General features: G+C 44.4%; 1 protein-coding gene across 1 annotated transcript in view; it reads right to left on the bottom strand.

The window, feature by feature from the left end:
- LOC109874106 (microtubule-associated protein 1B) overlaps positions 1–23,907 on the bottom strand; it is a 65,317-nt gene that overhangs the window by 3,822 nt on the left and 37,588 nt on the right. The window contains exons 3-5 of the mRNA XM_020465882.2: positions 18,362–18,444; positions 5,344–5,484; positions 106–5,095 (exon numbers count right to left, since the gene is read on the bottom strand). Coding sequence (XP_020321471.1) covers positions 106–5,095; positions 5,344–5,484; positions 18,362–18,444 — 5,214 coding nt within the window. The remainder of the gene's footprint in view (positions 1–105; positions 5,096–5,343; positions 5,485–18,361; positions 18,445–23,907) is intronic.

The raw sequence follows: 23,907 nt of genomic DNA, 5'->3' as shown, positions 1-23,907 counted from the left end.
AGCGCTTAAACCTTAAACTTGTTTGTTTTTTTATCAGAAAAAGAAGCAAAGGATCTAAACACATGATTAAGTATGAAAAGATGAGTGATGAGTACCAGGTCTTACCTGATGTAGCACTTTTCACACCCCTTGAAGCAGAGGTATTGGTGGCATTTTTGGCATCTTTCCCTTCTCCTGCACTCTTTTTGGGAGAGGCTATTACTTTTGAATCCTTTACTTTTGAGAGCCCAGTCTTTCTGGCCGGAGAGGAGGACTTGGTCTTGGTGAGCTTCTTCTTCTTAGCTTTCTCAGCTCCCTCTGCCTTTGAGTCCTTGTCCTTGGTCTTTTTGTTGTCGTCAGGGGGTGGCTTGTCGGCCTCCGGATCCACCATGGTGACATCTGGGTGGGCTGGAGACGGAGCAGAGTCCCTGGGGGCCATGGGAGGAGGATCTGCTTGTCTGTACGTTAGGGTTCTGTCAGTGGGAAGTGTCTCAGAATCATCCTCAGAGTCTATGTTTGCATCTGCGGTAATTGAAGGGCACTCCTCAGTCCCAGGGGGAACATCCGAATCTGTCTGGGACGGGGCAGATTCACTGATGGAGGTTGGTGGAGTCTCTTCACATTGCTTAGCGTGTAGTTTACTGCTGGGGGGTGGAGGTCCTCCATCTGACTTAGCCAGGGGCTTCTCTTCCTCCAGAGGGTTCTCCTCATTCATGAAGTACTCCAGGGGACTGGGGTTTATGAAGGAGGGGGACAGCTCTGTCTTAGGGTGTCGGTATTCACAGGAAGTGACCAAGCATAGGTCAACATCTGTTCTGGAACCAGAAGAAGGGCTCTTCTTGGAGGAGTCTGGATCCTTGGAGCCACCTGCACACTTCTGATAGTCAGAGAGGTTTGAGGAGAGTGGAAGGTAGGATGGGGAGGGAACCTTGGGACTGACAGGGGATTTGGAATCTCCACATTTGAAGGGATTAGTTTCTGCTCCCAGAGACATCTCTGTTTTCTGTGTGAAGCAAGCATAGGAGGATGAAGAGGGGATGGCAGGGGATTTGTCCATCTGCTGGGCTAAGACAGGTGACATTTCCCTCATCTGACAATGTGTAGTGGTCGAGGGGGTGGATTGGGATGCATCTGAAGGAGACACAGAGGTGGCGTGACTTGAGTCATTCTCTTTGAAGAGCATAGGCTTGTCCATAGTGGGTGGGCACTGCTCAGCGGGTCTCAAATCATTGTCCTCTGACGGGCTGTAGTCCACCTCTGTTGGCCCATTCTCCGTGGCACGCAAGCTGCCTGCACAGGTGTGCTCTGGAGACTGTTTGTTGAAGTCCAGGGCTAATGAGTGGTCAGGGGACTCCTGACCAAATGACATGGTCGAATGTTCCGGGGATTTGGGCTCCTGTACTGGTGTGTTTGATTTGGCCGTCTTTGGTGAGATGTCTGGAGAGATTGACATGGGCCTGGGGCTGTCCCCCTTGGGAGAGATCTCTGCCTCCTGGAAGGGGGTTGGAGTCTGAACCACAGAGACAGACAAGGAGTCCTCCACCTCCGTTGATTGAGGGGAGCCGGCTTCAGCGTGGAGAGCAGGGGAAACGTCATCTGTCGTAGGCTCTGGGAATGAGCTGGTGGCCAGTGAGGTGGTGGAAGCCGAGGCGACGTGTGAAAAAGTGTCCTCTGCTACAGCCTCATCAACAGGGCTGCCCGATTTATCAGATGTGGTTCCCTCTGAGATCGACATTTTACTCTCCTCTTTGAAACCTGCGAAGGGGTTTGTGGATGAGACTGAGTTACTGTCTCTAGCTCCATTTTTCTTCTCATCTTGACTCAAGTGTATTGTTAACATTTGATCTAAATCAAAGTGTGACTTTCCTCTTACTGGTGGTGGGCTCTTCATTGGGGAGAGCACCTTCTCTACAGGTGAGGTGTGGTCTGGAATTGGGTCATCCATGGGGCTGACCCTGATGGAATCCTCTTTGTCACCCGTAACCTCTACGATTACAGGACCATGGTCATTTGCAGGTGGTATAGAGCCATACTTCTCATCCACAGGAGACTGAAAGTAAGGTGTGTGACCAGAGGAATGAGGTGAGGTGGTTCCTTCCAATGTCTTGTCATCGGGGCTGGTGGAAGACCCTGCTGCTGCCTTTGATGATCCTGAAAGTGTTGTGCACAGCTCAATTGGTACAGCGAATCCAGATGGGTATGAGTCAAAGGTTCCTTTGGGAGCTGAAGGGGACCGTATGAGAGGAGAAGTAGTGGAGAGTGCAGAGCTGAGTCTTGCCGAATCAAGACCAAATTTGTCTGACTTGAATCCTTCCTCTTTGTCCTCTTCCAGTGACGATGGTGGAGATATTGTGGACGCAGAAGCGTGGTAGTCCCTGCCTTCAGTGGCATTACTCTTTGAATGGTCTGACTCTGGGCCGTCCTGTAGCGGAGACAGCCTCTTCCTCTCAAAGTCTCCTAACGTGGTTCCTCCAAACCTGGCCATGTCCTGAGAGGGAGAATCCTCTGTCTCATCGTTAGTGGTTTCATCACTCATAATGTCCCTTGGAGTGGACATTTCATCCATTGGAGTAGGCACACTGGAGATCTCAATAGTTGACTGGGTGTGGCCAGATGTAGCAGTGTATGCCTCGTCTCGGTTCTCATCATCTGAGGCTACTTCGTCATCGTCGGAGCCAGCTGGAAGGGTCTCATCATGAATAGATGCAGCCGGAGAGAGAGGCTCAGATGTTATGTGAGGGTGTGTCACAGACAGACCCAGCTTCTGTACTTCTCTTTCATTTCTGTTATGATCTCTTACATATTGGTCTGCATCCGCACCCTCATCCTCAGAGTCCTTGTCTTCACTATCCTCAGCATGTATATGCTTGTCCATTTCCCTTCTCATTGGCTCATGGACCTCTTCTGTCTCTCCCTTCTTTTCATAATCTAGCCCAGTTCCCTCATCTTCAAACTTCTCACTGCCGCTGCCACTCAACTTGCCTTTATGCTCCTGTTCCTCTGGGGTCTCCCTGCTTTCTCCTTCATGCTCAGTGATTGTGATCCCCTCATCCAGAGACTCTTCTGCTTCAGGAGACTCCTTAGAGTGCAGGAGGGCCTCTCTGTGGACCACCACTGGCTCTTCCTCCTGAACGATCTCCTCTTCTTTGAGCTCCTCAAAGTCCTTGGTGAGGTCCTCTGGAGAAGACATCGTGGCTCTTTCTGTCTCAAGGACCTCCGCAGCACAAGTGGCGGCTACCACTCCCGCTGTGACAGCTGCAGCTCCTGCAGCAGCAGATTTAGCATCTGTGGCTTTGGTGTCCTTCTTGGTGACTTTTGGTTTCCCCTTGGACTTAAAAGGGCTTCCAAAGTCTTTCTTTGTAGTGTCATCTTTTTTCAGAGGTTTTGGTTTTGGTGCAAGTTTTTTCCCTTCACCTAGTGCAGATGAAGCATTTTTTACATCCTTGGATGGCTTCTTTATGTCTTTCTTTAGATCTTCTTTCTTTTGCTCCTTTTTCTCTTCCTTCCTTACCTTCATTGGGGAATCTCTCCTGAAATCTTTGTCTTTCTTTAAAATGTCTTTCTTTACCTCTTCTTTGTTTACCTTCTGTTCCTTTTTGGGTGTTTCTTGCCTCTGTTCCTTTTTGGGTGTTTCCTCCTTTTTAGATGTTAGCTTCTCATCTTCCTTCGCTACTTCTTTCTTTACCTCCTTTTCATCATTTTTCTTTTCTACAGACTTCCTGGGTTCTTTCTTGATAATCTTCTCCTTAAGAGCTTTTGGTTTAATTTCAGGCTTCTTCTTTTCTGGAGTTTCATGTGTCGGCTCTGCTTTAGCCTTCACTTCTTTTTCCGGTGCCTTCGCTTTCTCCTTTTTCACCAAAGGTTTCTCTTTTTTCTCAAATTTTTGGATCTTTTCTCGAGCTGATTCTGCGTCTGTCTTTGCCTTCTCTGGAGCTTCCTCCTTTGACTCTTTCTTGAAACTTTTGCTTGGTGATGGCCTTGAGACTGACTTCAGACTCTCCTTGCTGTCAGTTTTATGTTTCAACTTTGCCTGCTTCAAGGCTGGAGCCAAGTTAGAAGATAGCTCTTTCTGAGTGACAACTGGTTGCTTCAAAAAGTCCAAGTGTTTTAGTTTTTCCAAACCTTCAAGAATGTGATACTGAGTGGCATTTCCAGGGAAAAGAACTCGCACTATCTTCTCTGAAGGGTTTGATGGGTGCCACACGATCAATGAAGATATTGAGGTCATGTAAGAGATTGGGAGCTCTGATTCTTTTCCATTGGGCAGAAGAACAGAGGCTTTGTCTTTCTCACTACCTGTCCACTGCTTCATAAAGTGCTGCAGGTCCTTGCTGGTCTTTGATGGGCTAAGCACATACATCTCAAGCTTCCCCACACCCATCTTCTGAAACAGAATGATGGGTTCGATTGTGTTCCCGACCGGCCTCTGCAGAGGCTCGGGCCTCAGATTCAGCTTGCTCAGGTAATGGAGAGTTTGTGCCACCTCTTCAATGTTTCTCCTCACCCTGAAGTTGGGTTCAGAAGGCTTCCCTATATTCTCAGGAATGTTCAAGAACACAACTCCAATGTCTGGGGATATGAGGTTCTTCACCCAGTCGCCGGTAGCTTGGGATCCATGGGACAGCTCTTCCTCCAGCTCAGCCATCTTCCTCTGGAGCATGCTGTTGATGCCAGGCAGGTTGTCATCCCCGATGTGGGTCAGGAGGATGGAGTCTACCCGGTCTAGGTGTCTCACCAGCTTCCAGAAGCAGGACTTACGGTCAGAGCCCCCGTTGATAAGCATGTTGAACCCGTTCACCGCAAAGAGGGCTGAGTCGCCGCGGCCGCCGGGGAAGATGTAGCAGCATGGTTTTGAGAGCTTCAGGAAACCACCAGAGGTTGGTGGCTCCAACATGTCAAATGGCGATGGGATTTCTACTGACTCCGACAGGTATTCTGTGAACTCTGAGAGACCTTCCATCTCTGGGAGTATCAAGGGTGAGTTGAGCTTCATGTTGATGAAATCTTGTAGGTTGTGTTTGTCCAGGTTTGAATTTTTCCAGTCGCCTTGCTCAGGGCAGTAGAGGGCTAGGCTTGCTTTGTTTGCTGGGTGAATAGTGATGAGCAATTCACCAATCTGGGGAAGAGAGAGATATTTCTAGACTTGAGATAAAAATCATGACTGTTTGATCAAACAGAATATATTTATTAACACAATTAGGACAGATAACAGATGACAAATGTATTGTATTGTATCTGATGTATTGATGACGGTTGCTCATTGATAGGTCAGTAAACTTCAGCAGATTAAGAATTGTATTACAAACTATACATTTATAATTGTATAGTAATTGTTTAGCAAACAATTTGCTCAATTTGACTCACCTCGGGGTCTGTGAATATATCTATGAAGTTGAAGAAAGAGAATGAGCCGGACTGCAGAATCAGCTCTCCTGTGTCTTCAAAGCATTGTCCTGAAAGCACCAGCAGCTTGTGTCTGGCTGTGTCTGAGATCATTTGACAAACCTAGGCAGAAAAAAGGCATCAAACATATCAGAAAGACATATGTTTCATTGGAGTTTCAGTGCAATTGTGACATGAATCTCTTTTGCAATCATAGTTTAAGCTACCGCCAAAAACAGGAATAAATACAAGAAGGCCCACTATGACTTCTGCAGAGTCAAACTAGCAAAAGGACAATATAGGAAAAATGTGAAGTCATATTACACAGGCTCCAACGCCGGAGGCATGTGGCAGGGGCTACAATCCATTACGGATTGCAAGGAAGACCCAAACGTGATCTGCCCAACAATGCCTCTCTACCAGACAAACTAAATGCATTTAATTTTGACAACAACAATGTTGAGCCGGGTCCATCACCGACCCAGAGGATTGGGTGATCTCACTCTCCGAGTCTGACGTGAGAAGGGTCTTTAATCAGGTCAACACCTGCAAGGCCGACAGTAGTTCCAGGGCGCATTCTCAGAGAATGCGCAAAACAGCTTGCAGGCATATTCATGGTAATTTTCAACCTCTCCTTGTCCTAGTCTGTAATCCCCATGTTTTAAGATGGCCACAATCATTCCTGTTCCTAAGAACTCTAAGGCTTCATGCCACAATGAATACCACCCTGTAGCACTCACTTCTGTAATCAAGTGCTTTGAGAGGCTGGTTATGGCACACATTAACTCCTCCATTCTAGCCACCCTAGACCCACTCCAATTTGCATACCGCCACAACAAATCCATAGACGGCGCAATCTCAATTGCTCTCCACACTGCCCTCACCCATCTAGATAAGAGGAATACCTATGTGAGAATGCTGTTCATTGACTACAGCTCAGCGTTCAACACCATTGTCCCCTCCAAGCTCGGCACCAAGCTTTGGACTCTGGGTCTGAACACCTCCCTCTGCAACTGGATCCTGGACTTCCTGACGGGCTGACCCCAGGTGGTGAGGGTAGGCAACATCAACTCCGCCACGTTGACCCTTAACACAGGGGTCCCCACTGTTCACCAAAAACTGTGTGGCCACGCACAACTCCAAAACCATTATCAAGTTGACGACACGAAGTTGGTAGGCCTGATCACCCGCAACGATGAGTCAGCCTACAGGGAGGAGGTCAGTGACCTTGCAGTGTGGTGCCGGAGCAACAACGTCTCCCTCAACATCAGCAAGACCAAGGAGCTGACCTTGGACTACAGGAAATGGTGGGGCGAGCATGCCCCATCCACATTGAAGGGGCGTCAGTGGAGCAGGTAGACAGCTTCAACTTCCTCAATGTCCAAATCACTAAAGACTAAAAATGGTCAAAACACACACGCACAGTCATGAAGAAGACTTGAAAAAGTTTGTCATGGGACCTCAAATCCTGAAAAGTTTCTACAGCTGTACCTTGAGAGTACATTGACTGGTTGCATCACTGCTTGGTATGGCAATAACACCGCCCTCAATCGCATGGCACTACAGAGGATTGTGCGGACAGCCTAGTACATCACTAGGGCTGTGCTCCCTGCCATCCAGGACCTCTATATCAGGTTGTGTGAAAAGACGGCCCGGAAAATCGTCAAAGACTCCAACCACAAGCCATGGACTATTTTCTCTGCTGCTGCATGGGAAGAGGTACCAGTGCATCAACTCTGACACCAACAGGCTCTTGAACAGCTTCTATCCCCAAGCAATACGACTGACGGACAGGACATGTCCCCCAAATTCTGAATTTGCATTTTTGTCCTCCTCAGTTTTATTATTGGAATGTCATACAAAACAAGGCAGCGGTGGGGTAGGCTGTTTTGGGTGTTTATCCGACTGGATTTAGGGCCACTCTTGACAGCGGGCTGACGGGCTGTGTGAAGGCAAAACTTCTGGAAGGCTGGCTGCACTAGCACGGGAGAGTTGAGCATAGTTCAGTGTATGTGTTGCGCTCGTTCACCGGCTTGTAAAATAAATAGAAACTGGCTACTCTTTAGTTGACTGATGTATCTGGCAAGGTAACTGCTGTTTAACTTAACAGAAAAAACTAAACTAGTGTTTATTCGCAGTGCTGAGCTAGTATTGTAACCTGCAAGTAAAGTTAGCTAATGTTTCATACCCTCTCGACTGAGGTGAATGAATAGGTGAATGAATAAGCTATGCTAGTGAGTAGCTATCACAGCCTGATCAACTCTAGCCTCTAGTTACCTGTCAGATAGTAATAATAGCCACCTCATATTGCTATCTACCAGCAGATGTTTGTATGGACATGTTTTGTAGCCTTTGTTTTGTCACATTTCAGAAGTAAATGAACTTGGCAAGCTTTCGCCAGTTGATGTACCATTAGAGAGAGCGCTGGCTAAAAGTTGGCTTACATTAGCTATTATTTCTGCCTCAATCAAACTAAATCTGAATCAAACGATGAAACGTATTGATCTGTCAGTTTCCCAAGCTAATTCCCTACTTTTCACAATGGCACAGTAATAAACAGCAATATCATTACAGGCTTCACTGTCATGGTGCACAGTAGAGGTCAAGCCCACACCTGCTGGCTTTCTGTCCGACTGTCACGTTCGTTGTAATGATGAGACCAAGGTGCAGCGTGGTATGCGTACATTCTCTATTTATTATATGAGCGTCGAACAAAAACAATAAAGAACAACCGAACCGTGCCGCTACTGAAGTGCACAACGACAACTTACTGTAGACAAGAACCCACAAACACCAAAGGGAAATGGCTACTTAAATATGATCCCCAATCAGAGACAACGATAAACAGCTGCCTCTGATTGGGAACCATATCAGGCCACCATAAACATACAAATACCTAGACCTACAAAACCCTAGGCATACAAAAACCCTAGACAATACAAAACTCCTAGACAATACAAAACCCCTAGATAAAAACTTGAGTATCCACCCTAGTATCCACCAAAATATAAAGAAATCAGAGATATCTCAGGTCAGGGCGTGACACCGACTCCCACCTGCAACCGCAAGAACTGGTCCCAAACTCAACCGCAGTCCCACAATGTTATTTTTGTCCTTGTTTTTGAAAGAAAAGCACATTTTTGTCCATTAAAATAACACAGTATAGACATTGTTAATGTTTTAAATGACTATTGTAGCTGGAAATGGCATATTTTTTATGGAATATCTACATAGGCATACAGAGGCCCATTATCAGCAAACATCACTCCTGTGTTCCAATGGCACGTAGTGTTAGCTAATCCAAATGTATCATTTTAAAGGGCGAATTGATCATTAGAAAACCCTTTTGCAATTATGTTAGCACAGCTGAAAAGTGTTGTTCTGATTAAAGAAGCAATAAAACTGGCCTTCTTTAGACTAGTTGAGTATCTGGAGTATCAGCATTTCAGGCTCAAAATGTCCAGAAACAAATAACTTTCTTCTGGAACTCATCAGTCTATTCTTGTTCTGAGAAATGAAGGCTATTCCATGCGAGAAATTGCCAAGAAACTGAAGATCCCGTACAACGCTGTGTACTACTCCTTTCACAGAACAGCGCAAACTAGCCCTAACCAGAATAGACAGAGGAGTGGGAGGCCCCGGTGCACAACTGAGCAAGAGGACAAGTACATTAGTGTCTAGTTTGAGAAACAGATGCCTTCACAAGTCCTCAACTGGCACCTTCACTAAACAGTACCTACAAAACACCAGTCTCAACGTCAACAGTGAAGAGGCGACTCGGGGTGCAGTTCCTCTGTCCAGTGTCTGTGTTCTTTTGCCCATCTAAATCTTTTCTTTTTATTGGCCAGTTTTCTTTGCAACTCTGCCTAGAAGGCCAGCATCCCAGAGTCGCCTCTTCACTGTTGACGTTGAGACGGGTGTTTTGCGGGTACTATTTAATGAAGCTGCCAGTTGAGGACTTGTGAGTCGTGCTGAAACCATCTCTGTCGAGACCTGCATGTCCAGCAGGTTTCCCGCGGGAATGCAGCCCTCTAGTGCAGTCAGTACACAACACTATGCTCATCATGTCTTAGTAGGATCAGATGGTGACAAGGGTCCCAGCAGGATCAGATGGTGACAAGGGTCCCAGCAGGATCAGATGGTGACAAGAGTCCCAGCAGGATCAGATGGTGACAAGAGTCCCAGCAGGATCAGATGGTGATAGGGGTCCCAGCAGGGTCAGACAGCCAGGGAAGACCAGTGTACGGAGCTCAAGTGAATTTTCCATTATATTCAGTGAATGATACAAAGTTCCATCTTGAATTGATGGGTAGACCTACAGTAGCAGTTTAAGATTAAAGTTACAGCCTGGGATCTGGGAATAATGGTCATTTCAATTATTGAACCATTGATTACATTCTTGGATAATACACTGTTCAAAAAATAAAGGGAACACTAAAATAACACATCCTAGATCTGAATGAATGAAATATTCTTATTAAATACTTTTTTCTTTACATAGTTGAATGTGCTGACAACAAAATCACACAAAAATGATCAATGGAAATCAAATTTATCAACCCATGGAGGTCTGGATTTGGAGTCACACTCAAAATTAAAGTGGTAAACCACACTACAGGCTGATCCAACTTTGATGTAATGTTCTTAAAACAAGTCAAAATGAGGCTCAGTAGTGTGTGTGGCCTCCACGTGCCTGTATGACCTCCCTACAATGCCTGGGCATGCTCCTGATGAGGTGGCGGATGGTCTCCAGAGGGATCTCCTCCCAGACCTGGACTAAAGCATCCGCCAACTCCTGGACAGTCTGTGGTGCAAAGTGGCGTTGGTGGATGGAGCGAGACATGATGTCCCAGATGTGCTCAATTGGATTCAGGTCTGGGGAACGGGCGGGCCAGTCCATAGCATCAATGCCTTCCTCTTGCAGGAACTATTGACACACTCCAGCCACATGAGGTCTAGCATTGTCTTCCATTAGGAGGTCTCCCAAGGGGTCTGAGGATCTCATCTCGGTACCAAATGGGGGTCAGGCTACCTCTGGCGAGCACATTGAGGCCTGTGCGGCCACCCCACACCATGACTGACGCACCGCCAAACCGGTCATGCTGGAGGATGTTGCAGGCAGCAGAACGTTCTCCACGGCGTCTCCAGACTCTGTCACGTCTGTCACATGTGCTCAGTGTGAATCAGGTTTTCTCTGGCAAATGCCAAACGTCCTGCACGGTGTTGGGCTGTAAGCACAACCCCCACCTGTGGATGTCGGGCCCTCATACCACCCTCATGGAGTCTGTTTCTGACCATTTGAGCAGACACATGCACATTTGTGGCCTGCTGGAGGTCATTTTGCAGGGCTCTGGCAGTGCTCCTCCTGCTCCTCCTTGCACAAAGGCGGAGGTAGCGGTCCTGCTGCTGGGTTGTTGCCCTCCTACGGCCTCCTCCACATCTCCTGATGTACTCCTGGTAGCGCCTCCATGCTCTGGACACTACGCTGACAGACACAGCAACTGCTCTGCCCTCGACCGTAAGGCTCTCCAGAGGGTAGTGAGGTCTGCACAACGCATCACCGGGGGCAAACTACCTGCCCTCCAGGACACCTACACCACCCGATGTTACAGGAAGGCCATAAAGATCATCAAGGACATCAACCACCCGATCCACTGCCTGTTCACCCCGCTATCATCCAAAAGGCGAGGTCAGTACAGGTGCATCAAAGCTGGGACCGAGAGACTGAAAAACAGCTTCTATCTCAAGGCCATCAGACTGTTAAACAGACACCACTAACATTGAGTGGCTGCTGCCAACACACTGACACTGACTCAACTCCAGCCACTTTAATAATGGGAATTGATGGGAAATGATGTAAATATATCACTAGCCACTTTAAACAATGCTACCTTATATAATGTTACTTACCCTACATTAATCATCTCATTTGCATACATATATACTGTACTCTATATCATCGACTGTATCCTTATGTAATACATGTATCACTTGCCACTTTAACTATGCCACTTTGTTTACATACTCATCTCATATGTATATACTGTACTCGATACCATCTACTGTATCTTGCCTATGCTGCTCTGTACCATCACTCATTCATATATCCTTATGTACATATTCTTTATTTTGGAATTGCTAGTTAGATTACTTGTTGGTTATTACTGCATTGTCGGAACTAGAAGCACAAGCATTTCGCTACACTCGCATTAACATCTGCTAAACATGTGTATGTGACAAATAAAATTTGATTTGATTTGATTTGCCACAGCTCGCATTGATGTGCCATCCTGGATGAGCTGCACTACCTGAGCCACTTGTGTGGGTTGTAGACTCTGTCTCAAGCTACCACTAGAGTGAAAGCACCACCAGCATTCAAAAGTGACCAAAACATCAGCCAGGAAGCATAGGAACTGAGAAGTGGTCTATGGTCCCCACCTGCAGAACCACTCCTTTATTGGGGGTGTCTTGCTAATTGCCTATAATTTCCACCTGTTGTCTATTCCATTTGCACAACAGCATGTGAAATTTATTGTCAATCAGTGTTGCTTCCTGAGTGGACAGTTTGATTTCACAGAAGTGTGATTGACTTGGAGTTACATTGTGTTGTTTAAGTGTTCCCTTTATTTTTTTGAGCAGTGTATAATGTATAAATGTACACCAAGGTAATTCTTTGACATGCCTCATTTTAGTAGGATCAGTTGGTGACAGGGGTCTCAGCAGAGTCAGGCAGCCAGGGAAGACCAGTCTGTGAGGTGAATTTTTGTAGATACAATACTTTATTCTCTCTATACAGCAATCACTGTACAAGCCAGATGCTATTTTAGGGCAGTCTGACAAACCTCTAAAGTTGATTTCCAAATGGTATTAAGGGTTGATAGAGGTTTTTCCCGATGACACAAAACATGTCAAACAAAAATTGTGAGGAAGACCTGGGAGATGCTATTGATGATGATGAACGTATACAGATATGTTAGAATGCCCCGTCAGGTTCATATAATCTCAGACATAAATTACTGCAGTTTAAGACCATCCATTGAATGTACAATATGCCAGTGAAACTGAATATCATGCACTCAGAAATTGTATTATTCTGCTGGAAGTGTATAACACAAATGGGGACATATTTGCATATGTTGTGGTCTTGAAGGCTGGCTCAATTCTTTAATCTCAGCATGTCTACAGATTCTCCCTTCTCCCTATTTTTGTTTGCATGGAAATGTTGATACTGGAGACTGTTGTCAGAAGAAACTGTGTGACCTATAATTTATGAACTGTCTGTACTGGCAAAGGTTTTGGAAACCTGGTGAACTCACAGTTGAAAGACTTTCTTTGTAGTAACTCAGTTTCTATCTCCATTTCAGTCGGGTTTACAAAGAATTACCTTGGTGTACATTTATACATTATATTATCCAAGAGAACCCTCAATGGGTTTTACCTCGTTAACTAAAGGTTAAATAAAAAAAATATATATACAAAATTAATTGGAAGGTTGGTTATCCACCCACAATGTATGGAAGAAATGTCAAGTTATGTACAGTATCACTAGATTTGTTTTAAGATTAAGGGTATACTGTGCAACTTTCATAAGGTCTGGATGTCATATATGGAATACTGTATGACAAAAGGAGTCTATATTGAAAACATGCCCACGTCAGGGGAGATTTAGGCAATTCCTAGTTGCTGGGCTGCTCAGTCCTGGCCCTGGGGGTCTGCTGTACTGCTGTCACTCTGGCTTAACACACCTGAAACCAATAATGAATGTTTCACTAAGATTCTAAAGCTGAGTGGGGTGTGTTAGGTTGGGGCGCTACGTGGACCCCTAGGGGCAGGACGGGGTGACCCAGCTATATTGTGTGCAAGTACTATTAGGCCTATGATATGAATTATATGGTGGGTGTACTGTTTTAAAGACAATCAAAAGTACTATTAGGCCTATGATATGAATTATATGGTGGGTGTACTGTTTTAAAGACAATCAAAAGTACTATTAGGCCTATGATATGAATTATATGGTGGGTGTACTGTTTTAAAGACAATCAAAAGTACTATTAGGCCTATGATATGAATTATATGGTGGGTGTACTGTTTTAAAGACAATCAAAAGTACTATTAGGCCTATGATATGAATTATATGGTGGGTGTACTGTTTTAAAGACAATCAAAAGTACTATTAGGCCTATGATATGAATTATATGGTGGGTGTACTGTTTTAAAGACAATCAAAAGTACTATTAGGCCTATGATATGAATTATATGGTGGGTGTACTGTTTTAAAGACAATCAAAAGTTGTATTTGTATTTTATTTGTAAGAGTTGCTCATTGTTAGGCTATTGGTGTGCAACACAATATTAATTAATGCATTATCATGGATCGAGTTTAGTCTTATCAATCACTTAAACATATTTAATGATCTCTTACTTAGCTTGATGACTGTGGGCATTTTTGCTTACTTTTTGTTGTTCTAAATAGAGATGGCTAGAAGGGCCATGGGTCATATTATATTGTGTAGACATGCAGGAAATGTTCTTTAGATTTCCCCCCAAAATGGGATGACCCCCAGACACCCTGCCAAGTTATGTCCCCCTCTGCAAATAGCACTGCTGGGTGATTTACAGCTTCTAACCCCAAGCCATAAGACGGCTGAACAATTACCTCAACTAACCTGTACCCCGGCACATTGACTCGGTACCAGTACCCCCTGTATATAGCCTCTTTATTGTTATTTTATTGCGTTACTTTTTTATTAAAAAGTCATAGTCAATCGATCAATAATATAATACTCTTAGAAAGAAAAAAATTACATGTACAATATGTAGAATCTATGAGAATAGAAAGGTTCGGAACTTTTGTGAAACATCACAGCACAGTTCAAAAATATTTGGCAAATAGAAATCAAAACTGGATGGTGTTCAGAGACAGATGGGAGGAGTTGAGTTGAGCTGAAGGATGGGACTAAAAACAAACAAAACATAACTATTGTAAAATATACTGGGTTCGTAGAAAATGTACAGTGCATTCGGAGAGTATTCAGACCCCTTCCCCTTTTCCAAATTGTGTTATGTTAAAGCCTTACTCTAAAATGTATTAAATATTTTTTTCCCTCCTCAATCTACACACAATACCCTACAATGACAAAGCGAAAACAGGTTTTTCGAAATTTTGCAAATGTATTAAAAATAAAAAACAGAAATACCTTAGTTGCATAAGTATTCAGACCCTTTGCAATGAGACTCTAAATTCAGCTCAGGTGCATCCTGTTTCCATTGATATAGATGTGTCTGGACTGGAGTCCACCTATGGTAAATACAATTGATTGGACATGATTTGGAAAGGCACACACCTGTCTGTATAAGGTCCCAGAGTTGAAAGTGCATGTCAGAGCAAAAACCAAGCCATCAGGTTGAAGGAATTGTCCATAGAGCTCAGAGACAGGATTGTGTCGAGGCACAGGTCAGGGGAAGGGTACCAAAAAATGTCTACAGCATTGAAGGGCCCCGAGAACACAGTGGCCTTCTTCCATTGAATGGAAGAAGTTTGGAACCACCAAGACTCTTCCTAGAGCTGGCCGCCCGGCCAATCTGAGCAATCGGGGGAGGAGGGCCTTAGTCAGGGAGGTGACCAAGAACCCGATGGTCACTCTGAAAGAGCTACAGAGTTCCTCTGTGGAGATGGGAACCTTCCAGAAGGACAACCATCTCTGCAGCACTCCACCAATCAGGCCTTTATGGTAGAGTTGCTAGACGGAAGCCACTCGTCAAGAAAAGGCACATTATAGCCCAACTTGGACTTTGCCAAAAGGCACCTAAAGGAATCCGATCATGAAAAACAAGATACTCTGGTCTGATGAAACCAAGATTGAACTCTTTGGCCTCAATGCCAAGCATCACATCTGGAGGAAAGCTGGCACCATCCCTACGGTGAAGCATGGTGGTGGAAGCATCATGCTGTGAAGATGTTTTTCAGTGGCAGGAACTGGGAGACTAGTCAAGATTGAGAGAAGGATGAATGGAGCATAGTACAGAGAGATCCTTGATGAAAACCTACTCCAGACCGCTCAGAACCTCAGATTGGTACGAAGGTTCACCTTCCAACAGGACAACGACCCTAAGCACGCAGCCAAGACAATGCAGGACTGGCTTCAGAACAAGTCTCTGAATGTCTTTGAGTGGCCCAGCTAGAGCCCGGACTTGAACCTGATTGAACATCTCTGGAGAGACCTGAAACTAGCTGTGCAGTGACACTCCCCATCCAACCTGACAGAGCTTGAGAGGATTTGCAGAGAAGAATGGGAGAATCTCCCCAAATACAGGTGTGCCAATCTTGTAGCGTCATACCCAAAAAGACTCGAGGTTGTAAACGCTGCCAAAGGTGTTTTTGCTTTTTCATTATGGAGTATTGTGTGTAGATTGATGAGGGAAAAAAACTAGTTAATCCATTTTAAAATAAGGCTGTAACTTAACAAAAATACTTTCCGAATGCACTGTATATATTATGTATAAGCTGGAAGTAGAAGCCTAAGTGTTGTTGTCCATTAGTTTACTCCTATTAGGGGAGAGGTGGTAGGGTTAGGAGAAAATAATAATGGGTAATATATAAAACTGTATATATAGTACCAGTCAAAAGTTTGGACACAACTACTCATTCCAGGGTTTTTCTTTATTTTACTACTTTCTACATTGTAGAATAATAGTGAAGACATCAAAACTATGAAATAACACATATAGAATCATGTAGTAGCCAAAAAAGGGTTACACAAATCCTCAAAATAGCAACCCTTTGCCTTGATGACAGCTTTGCACACTCTTGGCATTCTCTCAACCAGCTTCATGAGGTTGTCACTTGGAATGCATTTAAATTAACAGGTGTGCTTTGTTAAAAGTTAATTTGTGTAATTTATTTCCTTCTTAATGTTTTTGAGCCAATCAGTTGTGCTGTGACTAGGTAGGGGTGGTATTGAAAATAAATAACTATTTGGTAAAAGACCCAAATGCAGCCCAAATAAATGCTTCACAGAGTTCAAATAACAGACACATCTCATCATCAACTGTTCAGATGAGACTGCGTGAATCAGGCCTTCATGGTCGAATTGCTGCAAATAAACCACTACTAAAGGACACCAATAAGAAAAGACTTGCTTGGGCTAAGAAACACAAGCAATGGACATTAAACTGGTGGAAATCTGTCCTTTGGTCTGATGAGTCCAAATTTGAGAATTCTGGTTCCAAGATGCAGAGTAGGTGAACAGATTATCTCCGCATGTGTGCTTCCCACTGTGAAGCATGGAGGAGGAGGTTTGATGGTGTGGGTGCTTTCCTGGGATACTTCTTTGATTTATTTAGAATTCAAGGCACACTTAACCACCATGGCTACCGCAGCATTCTGAAGTGATACACCTGTTCTCCACTCTGGTTTGCGCTTAGTGGGACTATCATTTGTTTTTCAACAGGACAATGACCTAACACACCAGGCTGTGTAAGGGCTATTTGACCAAGAAGGAGAGTGATTGAGTGCTACATCAGATGACCTGGCCTCCACAAACACAAAACCTCAACCCAATTGAGATGGTTTGAGATGAGTTGGACCGCAGAGTTAAGGAAAAGCAGCCAACAATTACTCAGCATATGTGGGAACTCCTTCACGACTGTTGGAAAATCATTCCAGGTGAAGCTGGTTGAGAGAATGCCAAGAGAGTGCAAAGCTGTCACCAAGGCAATGGGTGGCTACTTTGAAGAATCTGAAATATATTTTTTTGGTTACTACATTATATAAAATATAACTTTTTTGGTTACTACATGATTCCATATGTGTAATTTCATAGTTTTGATGTATTGACTATTATTCTACAATGTAGAAAATAGTAAAACATAAAGAAAATCCCTAGAATGAGTAGGTGTGTCCAAACTTGTGTCCAATGTACTGTATATATTTACAAAAATCTATATGGGTGATTGGAAATGATGCAGACAATTACATTGATGGAAGCCACAATATATCTGCAATGTTAAAGCTGATCTACCCACTAAAATAATTAATAATAATTGTTAATATTTTTGTATTAAGTACTTCTTTTTATTTATTTATATATATATATATAGCCCATCCCAGCCTTGTGCAGGTCTACAATTTTATCCCTGATGTCCTTACCAGCTCTCTGGTCTTGGCCATTGTGGAGAGGTTGGAGTCTGTTTGATTGAGTGTGTGGACAGGTGTCTTTTATACAGGTAACGAGTTCAAACAGGTGCAGTTAATACAGGTAATGAGTGGAGAACAAGTGGGCTTCTTAAAGAAAAACTAACAGGTCTGTGAGAGCCGGAATTCTTACTGGTTGGTAGGTGATCAACTACTGATGTCATGCAATAAAATGCAAATGATTTACTTAAAAAACATACAATGTGATTTTCTGGATTTTTGTTTTAGATTCCGTCTCTCACAGTTGAAGTGTACCTATGATAAAAATTTACAGACCTCTACATGCTTTGTAAGTAGGAAAACCTGCCAAATCGGCAGTGTATCAAATACTTGTTCTCCCCACTGTATATAGCCCTTTTTCGCCCTAATTTGGTGATATCCAATTAGTAGTTACAGTCTTGTCCCATCGCTGCAACTCCCGTACGTACTCGGGAGAGGCGAAGGTCGAAAGCCATGCATCCTCCGAAACAGACCCTGCCAAGGCGCACTGCTTCTTGACACACTGCTCGCTTAACCCGGAAGCCAGCCCCACCATTGTGTGGGAGAAAGCACTGTTCAACTGGCGACCGTGTCAGCGTGCATGAGACCGGCCCGCCACAGGAGTCGCTAGAGCGCAATGGGACAAGGACATCCCGGCTGGCCAAGCCCTCCCCTAACCCGGACGACATTGGGCCAATTGTGTGTCGCCACATGGGTCTCCTGGTTGCGGCCGGATGCGACACAGCCTGGGATCGAACCCGGATCTGTAGTGACGCCTCAAGCACTGCAGTGCCTTAGACCATTTATGTACTTATGGAATGTGCTTACCTCAGTGCTGACAGCTGCATCTGAAGGGTTGATAAGAACTACAGTCTCGAGAACGCTGCTTTTGTGGTGAAGAATTCTCTGCCCTGAAAACAACAAAGGGAGAAAGAATAACTCAATCAATGTGTGCTGTGGAAAATATATAAATGAAATGCTTACATTTTTTGCTGATTGATTAAACATTTTTTTATAGTGGGTGCATGTAAAAGCATGCCTTAAATAGCTGAAAATATTCAATGGCCCTATTAAATCAGAGGCTACAGTTGCAGCAGATCATTTTTTTCCTTTGCCCTGTCAGGCCAGTATGGCATGTCTGCCCTCCAGAGATGAAATGTTCTTAGTAGTCTCCTCCACTCAATCATCAAGGCTGCACACACCCAATTACCCACACAGCCTACTAATCACCCACCTACCACCAGCCACAGACTGTCACCAAGAAGCCATTACCACCAGTTACCCTCAGTCACTTCCAATTCAACCAGGGAATTGGTGAGAAAGAAACATCTCTTTGTAGTCTATTTGTTTCAATATGAATCTTATGAATCCAGTGTTTCTTCATTAAATCGTTAATCATGTAACTCCAACTCCATAATGCTCTCCTTTAATATCAAAAGGCAATCATTAATAATTTATTGTGGAATCTCATGTATTCTCTCTCTCTCTCTCTACTGTCTGTCTGTCTATTAATCAAACGGTTCAGATACAGATGTTTCTGACAGTTTTAATGTGACTATGTAAATGGTCATGTTTCTCCAGCGGTGGCCTTTATCACTGCCTGTCCAATATAGCCATGAAATGGCTGGATCCGAGAGTCAGCCCAGCTACTCAGAATCTGACTAAACAAGAAATCACTGTTTTAGGAACTTTCAGCAGCTTGCTTTATCTGAATACTTTCCTTCGCCATTATTATACATTAAGAACCAACTGGGTAACCCTTCAACATGTTAATGCATGAATTAAGTGTTCTTACGCCACACATAATTTAATGAGGAAACAGGACTTGTGCTTCCTGATAACTACCCAATCAAGAGCAAACAGTGAGTCGGTGAGCATCAGAATATAACAATACAAAACTGTGATGTAGTCTCTATTTAATCCAACTGTGTGCCTCTGCCTTTTGTTTGTGCTCCTCTGGTCCAAGTTGCACCAACACACTGAGGGCAACCACAGAGTCATCATTCACCTATAGTAGTTGCGATGCCTTCCTTTAAATCACCTGAGTGGCATCCCAAATCACTGGGCATAGACGTCAATTCCATGTCTATTCCACGAGGGTTCAGTGTAATTTCATTGCTATTACATGGAAACAATGTTGATTCAACCAGTGTGTGCCCAGTGGGAATCGATCTTTCTCTCTGTCTCCTCCTCTCCTCCTTTCACTCATCATGGTGAGCCGTGGTGGTATTTACCAAGAGGTTCTACAGCCATGGTATACTGCTGCTACATTACTTGATTCAAGAGACAGGCGTTTATGTTCCTCATAATTGACAAAAAAAAATTGGGGGGGATTTATCACATACCATAACATGCCAACACTCGTAAAAGCTTAAGCTCTATCACTAGTGGAAAACCAGGCCAGATTTGTAAAACTAACACCGTGATTGCAACAGAACAGAAATAACTGAAATGGATGATGCTTTCTTGGAGGTTGAGGGCGGGGTTGGGGATCTGCTCTGCTGGTATATAGAAAGACTACCAGTCGTGATTATCTCAGAGAGAGGGAGAATGTCTGGGGGGCTCCATACAGCAGTAGGTTCTGGCCTCAGGGCTGATTCAGCCATACATATTTCATATTCCCGATCGATCCTCCTACCCATTAACACACCTGCTGTACCCTCCTCCTGAGGGCTGTCACTCACTATGGAGGAGGTGCTCAATCTACTGCCACTAATGCAAGACTGGCTCACATATAAGAGGAATAGATTTAGCTCGATAGTAATGGTCCTTTTCCAGTTGCGTATCCTGTAATGTATATATATATTTTTAAATCTTCAATGGCCAATGGATCATGCACTCCAAATTAGAAAGGAGGAATAGGTTAAGCAGACGTAGTTCCTAGTTGAAGGACTTCTTTTTAATCCATGGTGGAAATGTTATGGCGGTTGTTGTTGTTTGTCTTGGATAGCAGCCTATAAGATTTACAGCTTTTGATACTGACACACAGACTTCTATTGGAAATCCACAGCGTTTATTTTATTCAAGGGAGAGAACTGTGATTTTAAAATTGCGGAACAAGCTTAGCTTAGTTCATGTTCAAAATAACTGGTTGTCTCTTTGACTATGTGTTGTACTTCCTGGCGCAGTTCAAAGCTGGAGCTATTACTGTATTCTCTTGCTGTGTATTCATTCATTTTCAAAGGCTGGCTTAACAGCATCAGATTTATTACTTTAAAGGCCAGGGGTAATGTTTCAACCCCACGGTCTTCATGGAGATTGATAAGCAGAACCCTGCAGTCTTGAACCGGGGCCTCTGTGTTTCTGTATGAGAATAATCATTGACTGTGGGAAACACAATCTCCATACACAAACATCACAAACACAGGCTATTTCTCTACCGGCCCCATCTTCTTAGCAGGTGGCAGCTAAATCAGGCACGTGCACAGATGTAACAAGGTTACATTAAAAACAATTAAATCAATTCTCAGAAAAACAACTTTACATGTTTTACAGTTATTTTATTTTTTATTTTTATTTCACCTTTATTTAACCAGGTAGGCTAGTTGAGAACACCTTTATTTAACCAGGTAGGCTAGTTGAGAACACCTTTATTTAACCAGGTAGGCTAGTTGAGAACACCTTTATTTAACCAGGTAGGCTAGTTGAGAACACCTTTATTTAACCAGGTAGGCTAGTTGAGAACAAGTTCTCATTTACAACTGCGACCTGGCCAAGATAAAGCATAGCAGTGTGAGCAGACAACACAGAGTTACACATGGAGTAAACAATTAACAAGTCAATAACACAGTAGAAAACGAAGGGGGGGTCTATATACAATGTGTGCAAAAGGCATGAGGAGGTAGGCGAATAATTACAATTTTGCAGATTAACACTGGAGTGATTAATGATCAGATGGTCATGTACAGGTAGAGATATTGGTGTGCAAAAGAGCAGAAAAGTAAATAAATAAAAACAGTATGGGGATGAGGTAGGTGAAAATGGGTGGGCTATTTACCAATAGACTATGTACAGCTGCAGCGATCGGTTAGCTGCTCAGATAGCTGATGTTTGAAGTTGGTGAGGGAGATAAAAGTCTCCAACTTCAGCGATTTTTGCAATTCGTTCCAGTCACAGGCAGCAGAGTACTGGAACGAAAGGCGGCCAAATGAGGTGTTGGCTTTAGGGATGATCAGTGAGATACACCTGCTGTAGCGCGTGCTACGGATGGGTGTTGCCATCGTGACCAGTGAGCTGAGATAAGGCGGAGCTTTACCTAGCATGGACTTGTAGATTACCTGGAGCCAGTGGGTCTGGCGACGAATATGTAGCGAGGGCCAGCCGACTAGAGCATACAAGTCGCAGTGGTGGGTGGTATAAGGTGCTTTAGTGACAAAACGGATGGCACTGTGATAGACTGCATCCAGTTTGCTGAGTAGAGTGTTGGAAGCCATTTTGTAGATGACATCGCCGAAGTCGAGGATCGGTAGGATAGTCAGTTTTACTAGGGTAAGCTTGGCGGCGTGAGTGAAGGAGGCTTTGTTGCGGAATAGAAAGCCGACTCTTGATTTGATTTTCGATTGGAGATGTTTGATATGAGTCTGGAAGGAGAGTTTTCAGTCTAGCCAGACACCTAGGTACTTATAGATGTCCACATATTCTAGGTCGGAACCATCCAGGGTGGTGATGCTAGTCGGGCATGCGGGTGCAGGCAGCGATCGGTTGAAAAGCATGCATTTGGTTTTACTAGCGTTTAAGAGCAGTTGGAGGCCACGGAAGGAGTGTTGTATGGCATTGAAGCTTGTTTGGAGGTTAGATAGCACAGTGTCCAATGACGGGCCGAAAGTATATAGAATGGTGTCGTCTGCGTAGAGGTGGATCAGGGAATCGCCCACAGCAAGAGCAACATCATTGATATATACAGAGAAAAGAGTCGGCCCGAGAATTGAACCCTGTGGCACCCCCATAGAGACTGCCAGAGGACCGGACAGCATGCCCTCCGATTTGACACACTGAACTCTGTCTGCAAAGTAATTGGTGAACCAGGCAAGGCAGTCATCCGAAAAACCGAGGCTACTGAGTCTGCCGATAAGAATATGGTGATTGACAGAGTCGAAAGCCTTGGCAAGGTCGATGAAGACGGCTGCACAGTACTGTCTTTTATCGATGGCGGTTATGATATCGTTTAGTACCTTGAGTGTGGCTGAGGTGCACCCGTGACCGGCTCGGAAACCAGATTGCACAGCGGAGAAGGTACGGTGGGATTCGAGATGGTCAGTGACCTGTTTGTTGACTTGGCTTTCGAAGACCTTAGATAGGCAGGGCAGGATGGATATAGGTCTGTAACAGTTTGGGTCCAGGGTGTCTCCCCCTTTGAAGAGGGGGATGACTGCGGCAGCAGTCCAATCCTTGGGGATCTCAGACGATATGAAAGAAAGGTTGAACAGGCTGGTAATAGGGGTTGCGACAATGGTGGCGGATAGTTTCAGAAATAGAGGGTCCAGATTGTCAAGCCCTGCTGATTTGTACGGGTCCAGGTTTTGCAGCTCTTTCAGAACATCTGCTATCTGGATTTGGGTAAAGGAGAACCTGGAGAGGCTTGGGCGAGGAGCTGCGGGGGGGGGGCGGAGCTGTTGGCCGAGGTTGAAGTAGCCAGGCGGAAGGCATGGCCAGCCGTTGAGAAATGCTTATTGAAGTTTTCGATAATCATGGATTTATCGGTGGTGACCGTGTTACCTAGCCTCAGTGCAGTGGGCAGCTGGAAGGAGGTGCTCTTGTTCTCCATGGACTTCACAGTGTCCCAGAACTTTTTGGAGTTGGAGCTACAGGATGCAAACTTCTGCCTGAAGAAGCTGGCCTTAGCTTTCCTGACTGACTGCGTGTATTGGTTCCGGACTTCCCTGAACAGTTGCATATCAAGGGGACTATTCGATGCTATTGCAGTCCGCCACAGGATGTTTTTGTGCTGGTCGAGGGCAGTCAGGTCTGGGGTGAACCAAGGGCTGTATCTGTTCTTAGTTCTGCATTTTTTGAACGGAGCATGCATATCTAAAATGGTGAGGAAGTTACTTTTAAAGAATGACCAGGCATCCTACATGTGGAGTTAAATTCAACCACATTACGTGCCTGATAATGTGATTAAATCCAACCTGCCTTTGCTAAGCCTGGTCATATTTCCAAAAGCAGCCTGAGAGGGCTGGGTGGTGGAGGAGGATGCGGCCTACACCTCTTGTGCTCAACAGGATATCCTCCATTAAGCTGGTACACTCCCCCTAAGGAGGATGGGTAAGAGGACTGTTGCCATGCTTCATCTACCTATGTCGAGCAAATGCCCCTTTTCGGTGGTGGTATAATTTGCTCAAAAATGAAAAATATATACAATTTTAGAAATTTTC

This window comes from Oncorhynchus kisutch, linkage group LG29 (assembly GCF_002021735.2).
Source record: "Oncorhynchus kisutch isolate 150728-3 linkage group LG29, Okis_V2, whole genome shotgun sequence".
NCBI lineage: Eukaryota > Metazoa > Chordata > Actinopteri > Salmoniformes > Salmonidae > Oncorhynchus > Oncorhynchus kisutch.
The sequence above is the reverse complement of the archived record's forward strand: the minus strand, read 5'-3'. Positions and strand labels throughout refer to the sequence as shown.